This window comes from Helicoverpa zea, chromosome 7 (assembly GCF_022581195.2).
Source record: "Helicoverpa zea isolate HzStark_Cry1AcR chromosome 7, ilHelZeax1.1, whole genome shotgun sequence".
NCBI classification, from domain to species: domain Eukaryota; kingdom Metazoa; phylum Arthropoda; class Insecta; order Lepidoptera; family Noctuidae; genus Helicoverpa; species Helicoverpa zea.
This window is the reverse complement of record NC_061458.1, coordinates 1044021-1057984: the sequence shown is the minus strand read 5'-3', so window position 1 is coordinate 1057984 and position 13964 is coordinate 1044021. Positions and strand designations below refer to the sequence as shown.

Here is a 13964-nt window from a genome sequence, read left to right as displayed (position 1 = left end):
TCTGCAATATGCAAGTAAGTTCAAATCTACCGCTTTTAATTCCAACAAGAGTAACTCACCAGCAAGAGAACAGCTCTCCTTCACCGTAAATGGTACACCAAGCAACGGCTTATTCTTCACCAAGTCTTCAAAGGTGCCATTCTTCTTCGCTTCCTCTATCTGTCGGTCAACAGCCTTAGCATCTTCTGTGGCAGCCCTGTATCTTTCATCGACGACCGCATTGATGTAAGGGTTCACTTCTTTGACACGCTCGATGTAGATCGTCACTAGTTTCTCGCTCGTTATCTGTGGGAAGATATAAAATGGTCAGGTTAGAAAGGTCATAATTCGTGAAGCAGAAATGGGTGTGAAAAAGTGTAGTATATACCTATGAGTATGTAACATTTAGGGATGTATGTCCACGGAAGTGGAGAGAGATCTGTCCTATTGCATTAAATCTGAAACGATCCCTGGAAAATCTATTCTATTTCTGTTTCTGCGCTCTGCAGTTACGGTCTGCTTCTAAGGACAGGCAGCCTAATAGGTTTGTAATATATTTACATAGAATTGGCATAGTTGAAGATTTTTTGGAATCTTTTTCTGCCAAATTAAATACTTCCACAAAAAAAGCGTGCTCTATTCCAATTGCAACATCTTTGTTTACCACAGTTACGGCAAACAAAGTCTTTTTCTAATAAAATGGAGTAAATGAAGCTAGATTGCATCCATTACGCTTCGTGTGACTGCAGCTTTAAACAACCCTCGGGAATAAAGGTGTACCTTACCAATTAACGTTTACAGCAATATTTGTTCAAAGTTATTCCAACGTGCGGTCCAATGGTACTCATTTTATTTGCAATAAAAACTTTTAAGTCAAACGGTTTTATCTTATGTGCACTGAAAACTAGAAAATAAAAAAATAGTTACTTACCTGTCAACCTACGTAGGTGGTCTTGGTCATATTAGACTAAAATAAAAACGTGGGGCCCATTAACTGTTGCTGTAGTACTTTCTTCTAGAGGTATAATAGGTGTGGATTGCATCGACTTACTATAATCGTAACTGGAGATTTTGACAATCAATAATCAGCCGTAGCGGCTTCACCAGCGAACGCCGAGCTCATGATCTACCAAAGTATAAAGATATGCTTTGCCATAGGTAGGATTTCAGAGGGGCCCCACGTTTTTATTTTAGTCTAATATGACCAAGACCACCTACGTAGGTTGACAGGTAAGTAACTATTTTTTTATTTTCTAGTTTTCAGTGCACATAAGATAAAACCGTTTGACTTAAAAGTTTTTTTACCGATTTTTTATTTTCTAGTTTTTAGTATTTAATGAAAATGCCTACCGAATATTCCTCATTCTATCTAATTCATTTAGTGCATCATTATTACACGGTCTCTTATCTGATAATTTATTACAATCTAATTTTTTTAAAAGTCAATTTTTTTAACGACGCCAAAAGTCATCAAGTGACCTCTCCCTGGGTCAGCAGCGGTAAGGGAGTGCCAGACTCTTACTGACTAAAAATACTTCTGTTTCGTCGTAGGCCTTTTATGTACCAGGGCCACGGTAACTCTTTCGAACAATCCCGCAGCCCAGGCAGGCTTTGGCCCTGTTGGGCCCCGCTGGGGTTGCTGACAGTATTCTACTTCTGTAGCCCTTTCATTTGATACCCATATTGAGGGGGTTGTGGAAAAATATGTAATCCGCCATTTTGTGCCGGCGGCCATATTAGATTTACAATGTTATTGATATTTCTATATTGTATTGTCATCGGAATAAAAGGTGTATACAAAATTTCAGATTAATCGGTTGACAGGAAGAGGGTGAAATTTGAATTACTAAATTTGACCCAAGAATAAAACAAACGGGATGAGCTAAATAAAACCGTTAAAAATTGTTATCAGCCATTTGGTAGCGGCGGCCATCTTAGATTTCAATTTTTCATAGTAAATTGTATTCTACTTGTTGAGACCTTTCATTTGATACCCATGTTGATGGGACTGATAAAACCTAAGTTATCCGCCATGTTGTAGAGGCCGCCATCTTGGATTTGAATTTTATATAGTACATTGTATTCTACTGGTTGAGCACTTTCATTTGATACCCACATTGACGGGATTGATAAAACCTACGTTATCCGCCATTTTGTACCGGCGGCCATCTTGGATTTGCAATGTTATTGATATTACTATATTGTATTGTCATCGGAAATAAAGGTGTGTACCAAATTTCAGATCAATCTGACAACAGGAAGGCACTGAAATTTCAATTTCTAAATTTGACCCAAGAATGAATAAAACAAACGGGGTGAGCTAAATAAAACCGTTTAATAAGCATCAAATAAAAGCAATTAACTTGGCAAATAAACACTGGTATAATTGGCTGGGGACAGACTAGCAGATGTTTATATATTTTTTTATTATTTTCAAGCTAGTACACATTCTGTATCAAGACCCTTATGTGTCGTTGTAGTTGTTGTACACATTAAAATGTCTTACTTATAGTGGCAATATGTAAGACAGTAGTCGTTTCGAGTGCACAAGGGATTGAGAAAGTTCTGATAACTCTTTCATTCTCGTCGTCGTCGTCGTTTGTCAGTCGTTTTTGACGACCTCTGTGGCGCAAAGGTCACCAAGCCGGACTGCCGAATCTGAGGTCCCGGGTTCGATTCCCGGTTCGATTCTGGTCTGGGTGTTACAATATGTATTTATAAATATGTATATATGTAGCTATATGTAGTTTATCAGTTGTGTTAGCACCCATAACACAAGTTAATTAATAACTTAGCGGTGGGGCTAACCGACCGTGTGTGAAAAGGTGTCCCGACATTATTTATTTATTTATTATTTATTCTAAGGGAAGAAAATAATTGCAATCTGTAAGTGGGTTTTAGACTTCAAATGTCTGAAAGTCCTGACCAATCTGATTTGAGTGGATTTTGTTCCAACAGGACTCCACTTTGGGTGATTTTTAATGCTCGTTGACTGGATTTTGTTTCAACTAGACTCAACTTTGGGCGATTTTTTTTTATGTTTTCTCGTTCTTTTTTCAAGTAGATTGGTAATTGCGTGTTAATCATCGGACGTCATTACTCATTCCCTCATTATAGAGGCGTATCCAGTGACATCACGGCTCGTTGACTGCCCATATAGCACAACTATGTCAAACAACTGATAATTGACAACTGCCACTGCAATTACACGGAATTGCAAAAATAGTGTTGCCATTTTATTTGCGTTTGTCAGGATGCGGCTTGTGTGTCAATTGTCGAGTGGCAATAAAATAGAACGGCTGAATGGCTTTTAATTATACATATAGTGCATTCGTGCTGTAACAAGTTAAAGCTATACTCAATTCTAGGAAAACCTAGTTTGCTAGACTTGAAAACATCTTACGGTGTGGTCAAGACGTGCGGCCTTGCGAAAAACTTAATATTCAGAGTAAGTCTGTGGAATACTTTGATAGTATTTGCATTTGTGTAACTACGACGCTTTAAATTATGGGATATTATCGACGCTAATATTATAAAGAGGAAATATTTGATTGTTTGTTTAATATGAATAGGTTCCGAAACCACTTGATTTGAAAAATTCTTTCACTGTTGGGAAGCTACATTATCCTCGGTGAACATAGGGTGTATTTTATCCTGGGTCGGGAAGAAGTTCCCCGGGACGCGGGTGAAACAGCTACTATGAGACTGCTGAAAGGTGAACATCATCCTAAAACATGATTTTATCCATGAGTCCATTTGCACCATTTAAACTATCCATATTTTTACAAGCATAAGTCCCGCTAAATAAAGGGAAACTTGTACCTACCTCACCATTCCTGATAGCCTCAGCTAACTCGGCAGCGCTCTTCAGCAGCACCGGGTTGGTGACGGGCGGCAGTCGGCGGTGATCCCTGGCGCGGAACCAGAACAGAGGCGCCAGCAGGAAGTTCAGGAGGCGCAGGATTATACCCACGATCTGGACTCCTACCTCCATCCTGAGAAAACAATATGGTAATTAATCACTTGTAACCATTTATAGACAGTCGGGTCTTAGGGTAGGTTCATATCTGACGGAACATACGTCGCGTATTTTCGGTCGCGTAACGCCAAAACAGACAAATATACGATAAAACATTCAATCATTCACACCTAACCGATGATGCGTTAGTACGTCAATCATACATTTACGATACGCTCGACGCATTTTCCGTCAGATATGAACCGACCCTTAGACATCATCATCAGCTTTTTACCGTCCCACCGCTGGGCACAGGCCTTCTCTCAAACAAAGATCGACCGTTAATCACCGCGCTTGCTCAATGCGGGTTGGTGATTTCAGATCAGTGTCTTAGTCGCAATATACTAATATAAATATTATTAATATCGAAAAAATATTCATATGTCGGAGACTGTCAATAGTACGGACACTAAACGTCACGCAAGCGCGCCCTCTGGTGGCGTTTCCGGTGAAACAACATTTTGGCGCGCTTGGCAGAGTCGTGGTTGTCAGCGTGGCGTCCGCGGAGCTCAGTTTTGATCGAGTCTTGGTCGAGGCTTCGTCGAGTCTTCGTGGAGTTGTCGCGTTACTGCCTTTCGTTACGTGTAGTGTACCTAGTGTTAATGCCTAGTGTTGTAGTACCGTTGTAGATCCATATTGTAAAGTGTGTAAAGTGTCTTTTGAAATTAAAGTGTAAAGGTTCTTCTAACCTAACAGACAGACATGTGTTGCTGGGGAGTTTGTTCCGCCACTTCTTCTCCCCAGCCAAAACACATAGGAAGTGGCGAAGGGCGGGCGTTTTGGGGGCTGTCGTTTGTTCTGACTAATTTGAATAAACGTTTGAGTTTTGAGTTTGTTTGAGTTTTGAGTTTCTTTGAGTTATCTCTTTGCTTGATTACCCTAACTGATGTCGGACGATAGTGCCATCCTGATGATGCCTCCGACATCAGAAGTGGGATGTAATCCGAATGCCCACAGTCTCACGTGTTCAAAGATTGTAGTGGTGAAAATTGCCAGATACGATACTGCTATCACATTGAATCGATCTCGGTAAGCACTAGGAAGAATCCTAGGTGGTTATTCGGTGGAATGGTTATTTGGGTGTGCCTGTCAGACGCCGGATAGAGGTTGTCTTGAAGGGCAAGTCGACTATCAGACTCCGGATAGAGGATGTCTTGAGTCGCAGATATCAGACGCCGGATAAAGGTTGTCTTGAAATGGTGACTATCAGACTCCGGATAGAGGATGTCTTGAGTCGTTGTTGTCAGACGCCGGATAGAGGTTGTCTTGAAATGGTGACTATCAGACTCCGGATAGAGGATGTCTTGAGTCATCGCTATCAGACGCCGGGGAGAGGTTGTCTTGACGGAAATTGTTGAATTGAGCTTAGTTTTGACTTTTGTTAGTAAGGTTTGCTATGTGAATTTTGTTAGTGTGTATTTAACGACGTAAGCGGACTTTGAATCATTTGGTTAAAAAAAAATGGAACGTCGATAATTTCAAATGGAGGTTGTAGTAGAAGATTTATTAAGAATTTCAGCGAAGGTACAAGTATGGTAACCACGGTTATGGTAATGGTATCGTTTTCCATTGTTACATGTCAAGCTAGTTATTGAGGGTATGCTAGAAAATTAACGGAATTTGTCTTTTTTTCATGTTTCAATAATGACGGTGGTTATTGTGCAATCTGGCGACAAAATTACTGCGGAGCATCCCAGCTGCCTGCCAGGAGAACAACGTGTCAACGTGTCGTGTGTTATCGTGAGTTCGGAGTGTCGGTGTTCGTGCGTATCCGTGGTGTATGCGAACGTGAAGTCGCTATACTGCGCGCTATAGCGATGTGCGCATCGTCACGCACGTTGAGTGGAAACCCGGTGAGACCGATCAATTTTTGGTTTATTTTTGTGGTTATTTGTCATATGACATTTATAAACTTGAGAGGTAGTTTGTCTCGCTGATTATTGTCGGTTATGAACCGCCTGGGTTCGAATGTGATAATGTTCTGACATACTGTTCACGTGACCTTCATGAATTGCATTGTTGGGAAAATCGTCAATCAGTGAAATTAGATTTATGCCATGACAGCAATATTGTCATCGTTGTTATGAAAATGTTGTGATAAAATTAACCGATTTCCGATTTCTTTTGCATGTGATAATCCCGTGAGCCTCTCCTGCTTCGAGTGAAAGGAGTCTAGTCTGCTAGTTCGTCGCTGTGGCGTCCGCGAGCGCGACGCCTGGATTCTACTGAGCGACGGATTTCAGCATGAACATACACGAGACACTATGCACAGAGATGTTAAGAGACGCCTGAATGATAAACATGGTGAGATCAATCCAATTTTATTGTGGCAGACTATAGACTTTTGGTAACATTTTGTGCTAAGTTGTACCAATGATGGATACCGGGGTGACTTGGAAAAGACCCGTTGGCCTGTGTGATGGCATCGGGGTGACCAAGAACAGACCTGTGTAGTCTGCGGTACTGTTGTTTTATTGTATTAAGCTGTAGCTATGATGGGTATTGGGGTGACCTGGAAGAGACTCGTTGGCCTGTGTGACGGCATCGGGGTGACCAGGAAGAGACCCGTATACATCTGTGGTACAGTTGGTGTCATATCACTGGTTGTGGTCCCTAGGAGGCCAGGATGGGCGGTGAGCTCGGCTAAGGGACACGACGGTTATGTGAAGCCTATCGAGTAGAAGACGTTGATGTGAATGACAACCGTAGCTGTAATGATTTAGTAATTTACAAGTTGAGTCTGACTAGCAATTCGATCTTTCTTGGATTTCGTGCTTAGCATTTAATGTAACTAGTTTCTTCATTTAAATGGTGATTACTATTCTTAAAACCCATAACATGTGTTTAGGTCTTACCATTGAGAAGGTTTGTTGCTGACCCATATGTTGTCAATATTTGATGCCTAAGCACTTTCCATTTCTGAGTTAACAGATAACATCTAAGGCGAACCGAGCCTGGAGAACAGGACGAGGTCTACTAGTCAAGCGGCGGGCGAGGTGCGCTGCAGTTGCTGTTTGGAGCGTCATCCTCCCCGGATTTGTCGTGGAGGCCGTATGAGTTGCGACAGGCCAGGACATCGCATGTCATCACACAAGGTGAAAGCATTCTATTTCATTGAAAATGTTTAAATTGACCAGACAAACTTCACGATAACCAATTAAATGTTGTAACTTTGAATTATTGAGCTGGTCCATAGTCGTGACTGATTTTGAGGAATAATTTGTGACTTGTATTCTGTCCCTTGTGTTTTAGATTATTATCAATGCTTTCTTATTATTCTTTATTGTACACAAAATAAAATTTGATTCTAATTAAAAATCAATTCGCACTTGATAGGCCGGAAAATCAAAGTATCACTGATGAAATTGAGATAGAACGAAGTAGTTATGATATTGAGGAGAGTGTTTAAGTTTGTATGATGATCGGACCGTACCAGAGGCTGTCGTGTAGCCGTAGCTCAGTAGAAATCGGCGTCTGCTCAGTGAGTAGTCCGTGAGTACGCGGTAAGCAGTCGACTCTGGCGGAGGTCGGGTTTCAGTGGAAACCAATGAGTCCAGGGTAGACTCGGCGTTCCTATGTGAGGTTCGCAGTAAAGAGTAACTGGAGGTTACTGGGCTAAGTGTAGCCATGGTCACATGTAGAGCTTAAATGTTTTGTTTTAATTTATCAGTTTAGAGTTTATTGTCTCTTGTAAGAGGCAGTGATCAGTTTTACTTTGAAATTCCTAATTTTGATTCTGAATTATTGTAATGAAACGATTATTTTCTTTCTTTTCATTGATCATTTCCCAATTAAATGTAAAGTTTGATTTGTTGCTTGTGAGAGTTTAGTACTCGGTTGCTCTGGGTATAGCTTTTGAGAACTAGTTGTCACCTAGATTGTTTGTTAAAGACCTAATTGAGGCCATTTGAAGTTTGTTTCATTTCCTTGAGAGAAGTAAGAGAGTAAAACAAAGATCGAAAGTTACTGTTGTGGTCAGGAGTGGCCGAGGCTGTACTGTGCATACTGTGCTGTGTTTGTGTTGTTGCAGATTAAACGACCACGAGGACGTGGTCTACGCAGGATGGCCGTGTCGGAGACTGTCAATAGTACGGACACTAAACGTCACGCAAGCGCGCCCTCTGGTGGCGTTTCCGGTGAAACAACATTTTGGCGCGCTTGGCAGAGTCGTGGTTGTCAGCGTGGCGTCCGCGGAGCTCAGTTTTGATCGAGTCTTGGTCGAGGCTTCGTCGAGTCTTCGTGGAGTTGTCGCGTTACTGCCTTTCGTTACGTGTAGTGTACCTAGTGTTAATGCCTAGTGTTGTAGTACCGTTGTAGATCCATATTGTAAAGTGTGTAAAGTGTCTTTTGAAATTAAAGTGTAAAGGTTCTTCTAACCTAACAGACAGACATGTGTTGCTGGGGAGTTTGTTCCGCCACTTCTTCTCCCCAGCCAAAACACATAGGAAGTGGCGAAGGGCGGGCGTTTTGGGGGCTGTCGTTTGTTCTGACTAATTTGAATAAACGTTTGAGTTTTGAGTTTGTTTGAGTTTTGAGTTTCTTTGAGTTATCTCTTTGCTTGATTACCCTAACTGATGTCGGACGATAGTGCCATCCTGATGATGCCTCCGACACATATATTATATTAAGATTTATACGACAGATTGTAGATATAAAGGTACGATACCTTTTTACCTGAGGTTTAGGACGAATTGCACCGACCGTGGTCACGGTTGGACTGTCCACCCGTCTTGGACCTTTATATTAATATATCGCTAATATTTTTTTTTTTTTTTGGATGTGATAAAGATGTTGAAACCGTGTTAGGGCAGCAAAATTAAAACAAATGATGCACCTTATTACATAAAGAATAAAGGACGAAAACACTGATCATTTTGTCTTGCTCAAGAAGCTAAATTGAAAACCTTTAAAATTCATTGTCAAGGGGCCAACATGCTCAAAAGGTTCAGTCTCTATCCTAGAACTTCCTCATTCCTTTTTGGTTGTGATCGGTCATGAACCCACGACATTGTTACAATGCTACTTCTGTTAATAGTTAACAGATTATCCTGTCACGCATTGAGGATGTTTCTTCTAAGCACATCTTACTCATGCGTCCATATAAGAAGAACAAACATGTCATTAGCTTATGCATACTTGCAATTTTAATAGTGTAAGGTATTGGTTGTTATTTTAAGTGTCTGTCTACTTCATTAAGAAATATTTTTAATGGAAACCGAGTTGGGAAGATGTCTTAAATATTTGCTATAGGGAAGAGATGTAACATGTGATATTTAATCACAGCATTCCTTGAGGATGGATACGGGCTGCCCATAACCGGGAAGGCCTCGTTTCTTTGGGAGAGGCATACGTTCAGCAAAGGACGGCAATTGGATGATATGATGATTCCTTATTGTCATCTCTATCTAACCTTCTATGACAGGAATTATGGTCTTACGTTTAAGGGGTCCTATCAATTGCTAATTGAGAACTTTGTACTTTTGTCTTAGCAAATATTGATTTTAAAACCATTAAAATAATTACGTATGCATGAACATCACAAGTTATTTTCGTAAGCAAATATCATTCTTAACTCATCTTAGAAGCAATTAGAACTTGTACCTTCAATAGGTCTAAAACCATTTCTGGCTAATACAATCCTTGTAACAATTCCATATTGTGATGATGATGAAACTTATAATTTATACGATGCTCCGAATAGATAGCAATTCCCAGTGCGATGCGAATTGTGAATTCGAAATGCAATGTTTGTTTACGTACGAGTTCTCTTCTACAATTTTATTTGTTGTTAACGTTCTTCCATTGTTGGCGGCTAATGTTTTGACGTTTTTGACATATTTAGCAGTCTTATCACGGTGGCAGATGATTGTTGAGCAATGTGCGGTGCTACCAAAGAGGTGGGGATCGAAGGCCGAATTTTACGAGTCGAATTGATTGTGGATTTTTTTAGATGAATTTTTGGAGTGGACAGATTAGGAATATTCCTTTAACATTTTCTAACACAAAAAACAGACGACAGAAAATTGATTTTCCGTCCCAAAGATCTGGTATAGGATAGTAAAAGGCTTAAATCCGTTCAACGTTGACAAATAGACGAAGGTAAATTGGCAAAACAATGTGTAGATAACACCTAATCATGTTTGGTTGATAGGAATGAATGTGAGAAAATAAGCAAATCTTGTAGCTGTTGGATCTTTAAGCATCGTAGCAGATGCTATTTAAAAAGCTACACATTATAAGGTAGGTACTTTATATTCGTATTCCAATATGTGACTAACATACTGCAGTTCTGAATGCCCAACATAAGGATAAGCTCAGTGACACTCATAAATCAGTACACAGTGCTTCAATGTAAGGACATTTCCCGCTTTGTCGAGAGATTATTTACGAAGTGTAACATACACTACGTATAGTGTGCCAAGAGAGTATCCATATTCATCATTTGTTGCATATCGTGCGTTCAATGTTTGGGAAGCAAACGCTCGTATAGTTTCTGCTAAGAGTCGTGTTGTGAAAACAAGAAAGCGAGAAGAGTTCTCAGGGTTTTGATAACATTTCGAATAAGTTCAAGAAGTTCTTAGCAAAGAGAAACTATTTCTAGGAACCAATCTAACTGAACATATTCTTTGCTAGCTTCAGCCAGCGGTTTTACCTGCGTCCCATGGGAACAACTTCACGAACCTGGATAAAGTAGCCTACAGCCAGATTTTTCTAAATCAAACAAGTGGTGTTTGAGATTACAGCGTGCAAGCAAACAAATTCTTCAGCTTTATAATATTAGTGAAGATTTGTCTAGACAAAATAAACCCCATAATAAAGACCACTCCTTCAATCAAAATGAAGAGCACAATAGCAATAAAACTCAATACAGTTACCAACAATTGATGTGCAACTGATACGGCCTTGGCAATAACAAATATTGGCCATGTCAAGTTCACAGTCGAACCAACAGTTACATCACGAGACATTCGATGCTTATTACCTGAAGGTGTGTTTATCTTTACAATTTGGATGATCTGCTAATTTTAGTTCGAACAAGAAGATCCTTCGATTATTTTTGTGTTGAAGCTATTTATAAATTGATATTATTATCTTTTGGAATTCGACGTCCTATGAAAATAAGGTCGTTTTCAAATAACACCGGATCTTTATTTATCAATTTTGTAACCAAGCTATAATTAGTATCTTCATTTTTTGTGGTCATGTCATGATTAATTTCAAAATGCATCCTTTACAAAAGTAAGTTAAGAGTTCCACGTGAAAACTACTAAGTAGACCTCGAACATGACAATCAGACGAGCGCTATTTTATGTCCAATTTGTAGTAATGTCTGAACTATTTACAGCCCAAACCACCTCACCTCGCCATAATCTTCATGTTATTGAATGAAGTCACGGAAGGCTTTTGTGTGGACTTTATGAATGGCAAGATGTGTATCTTCTAAATTATTAAGACACGTTCCGACTAGTAGGTACTTACATCCTTACTTAGGTACTTAGTTAGACTAGTAGGTACTTAGTTCCTTAGTGTTATTTTACTAAGTACTATATTCCATTAATCACTCACAAAATCCCATGGATGAGGATTCATAGATGGCACACTCAAAGTTTCGGAAATGATGTGGCTGGATGGGCTGAATGATCCTAGGGTATCTTGATTACGCTTTAGCTTTCAATCGCACGGGAATTGTTAAATTTCGAGGCTAAAATTGTTCGACAATAAGATAAAAAAAATATGAATACACGAGACGGATTTAGCTACAAGACAACGAAAACATTTAGGTACCAATAGTTGCCATATAGCCACTCAAGTGAAATTATAACGTCCACTTCAAAGCAAACTGAACTAAATATTCAACGACACAACTGACATAATTAATGCAACAACATAACAGCCGCAATGGCTGAACAATGCGGCACGTAGAAGCCTTGTGTACAAACACCATACTGGACATGGGACCGCTATAGAAGCCGGTGAAGTCAATACCCAGGGAGCTATTGTGCGTGTGGCAGGTACACGACCAAATTGCACATCTATCATTGATGTTAGGCATGCTAGATATGAAATAGGGTCAGTAGTTAAAACATCATTAATATTATCATCGCATTGGATCTTCTAGGAATGGAAAATTAATTTATAATTGACGTAAGCGTTAGATTAATTTAAAAAATCTCACGACCACGCAGTCCTCAGATAATAATTTTAATTTTATTGGCTACATGTTATTGATTTTAGTAATAATGTTATTCGCCTTTATTATAATAATGATGACACTCGGCTTTTTAATTCAAATGTATTTACTAAATGTACATACATTACCTTAGGTATGAATTAGGTATTCAAATAATTGAGGAAGTGACTTTTATTTTGATCAATATTCATGATTTTTATTGATATGGCGACGATGCAAAAGTGCTCTTTAATATGGCTCAACTACAAAACCAGACTTTCGGCAGAAACATAAAGAGACCACAGAACCGAAGGTGAAAATCAAACATTAGAATCGATTTTAGCAGTAGCTCACAAACGGCAAAATAATAATAACTTTAACAGAAGCTTCCTCGACAGAAATAGACAGGTAATAACTTCCAATAAGAACTTCAATAATTGAGAAAATATCACAGACGAAACTAAAACAAGATATTGCTACTATTTATAAAACTTCTCACGAAGGAAATATCTCTCGCAATAAACCGGAGCTGTAAAGAACAAATTAGCTAGAAGATTAAACCTCACCTTACACCTTTTTATTGTGTCACTGATTAGACGAACAAGCCACGTACTCAGAGAAAGGACGACCATTCATCACACGCTCCAATGATCATAGTTTTGGGTGGAGAGTCACATATTACCGATTGATACCCATCTATGTCCTTTCACCTATTCTTTGTGTTCCAAGATCACGGTACTTCCGAACAATCAGTTCGGCAACCCTAAATGTTAAACATCGAATTGCAAATCCAAGGTTGTCGGCGACCTCAGTAGTCAAGTAACGTACGTGATGCTTACCTATAATGGCGTTATTACCCCAGATAGAATAGTTTACGGCAGTAGTTCCAACGCTTTGGCACTGGGTGATCTAATCTTGAGGGAGACAAGAACGCATTGTGTGACTGAAATGCGGGTCGGAACTGGCGTTTTGGACGAAGTAGATAAAGAGAGCAAAATAAGGGTGCCTACAAAAATCATTGCCGTTGCTATGCCACATAAGGTGTGTTTAAATGGTTCCTTAGCTATTTTGAAGTCATTGATAAAAGACGTTTTGATTCAAGACGTGATATGAATTAACAATGTGGTCTTATCCGTTGTCAACCTCTGATGAAGGAATGTGCCAATTTTATTGATATTTGTTGTAAGGCATTCTACCAAAATCAGGTTGCAGTCTGGCAAGAATCGACTTAATTGGTAATCGGTGATCTCGTTTGATAGGCCTGCAACGGTGAGAGATCCCTTTGATTTGGAGCTGAGCGTCAATTACTTTGCAAAGTGTCTCCGGTCCTAATAGAAAGATTGGCAAAGGCTAACAATAGGTTCTATATTGTGTGAGAAATCTTCAGAGCATTATGCGACATGGTAAGCGAAGAGTAACTTACAATGGATACTAATAATATGGGAGGATATAACATTTTCTTTTCATCACGAGATCAATTTATGTGGTCGTTAAAAAGTTTTTTGTTGCAGATAAATTAATTTATGTAAGCTAACTCAAGTCAAGATATTAGAATTTTAATACCTCATCGTTATTTCCTATTCCACAAAAAAACTAAATTCTTTAAAAGACTTTTAAAGAACTGCGTACCTGTTTGGATAACGTCAAAATTTTGAAAATCTATTGCGTTGACCTCTCTAAACCAGATTGGGATCGGTTTCCAGTCTGACTAGATAAGCGAAATATCGATATTTTTCCTTATTTTTCGAAAAAGTCACGCGACTTTAGCACACGTGAGGGTCTAATTAACACGTGCGT

General features: G+C 39.3%; 1 protein-coding gene across 4 annotated transcripts in view; it reads right to left on the bottom strand.

The window, feature by feature from the left end:
- LOC124631970 (fatty-acid amide hydrolase 2-A-like) overlaps nt 1-13964 on the bottom strand; it is a 36264-nt gene that overhangs the window by 6611 nt on the left and 15689 nt on the right. For all 4 annotated transcript variants that reach the window (XR_006984566.1, XM_047166621.1, XM_047166622.1 and 1 more), the window contains 2 exons: nt 3806-3974; nt 60-285 (listed from right to left, as the gene is read on the bottom strand). Coding sequence is in view for 3 of the 4 variants with exons in the window: in XM_047166621.1 (XP_047022577.1) it covers nt 60-285; nt 3806-3973 (394 nt within the window). In the remaining variant the exon portion in view is untranslated. The remainder of the gene's footprint in view (nt 1-59; nt 286-3805; nt 3975-13964) is intronic.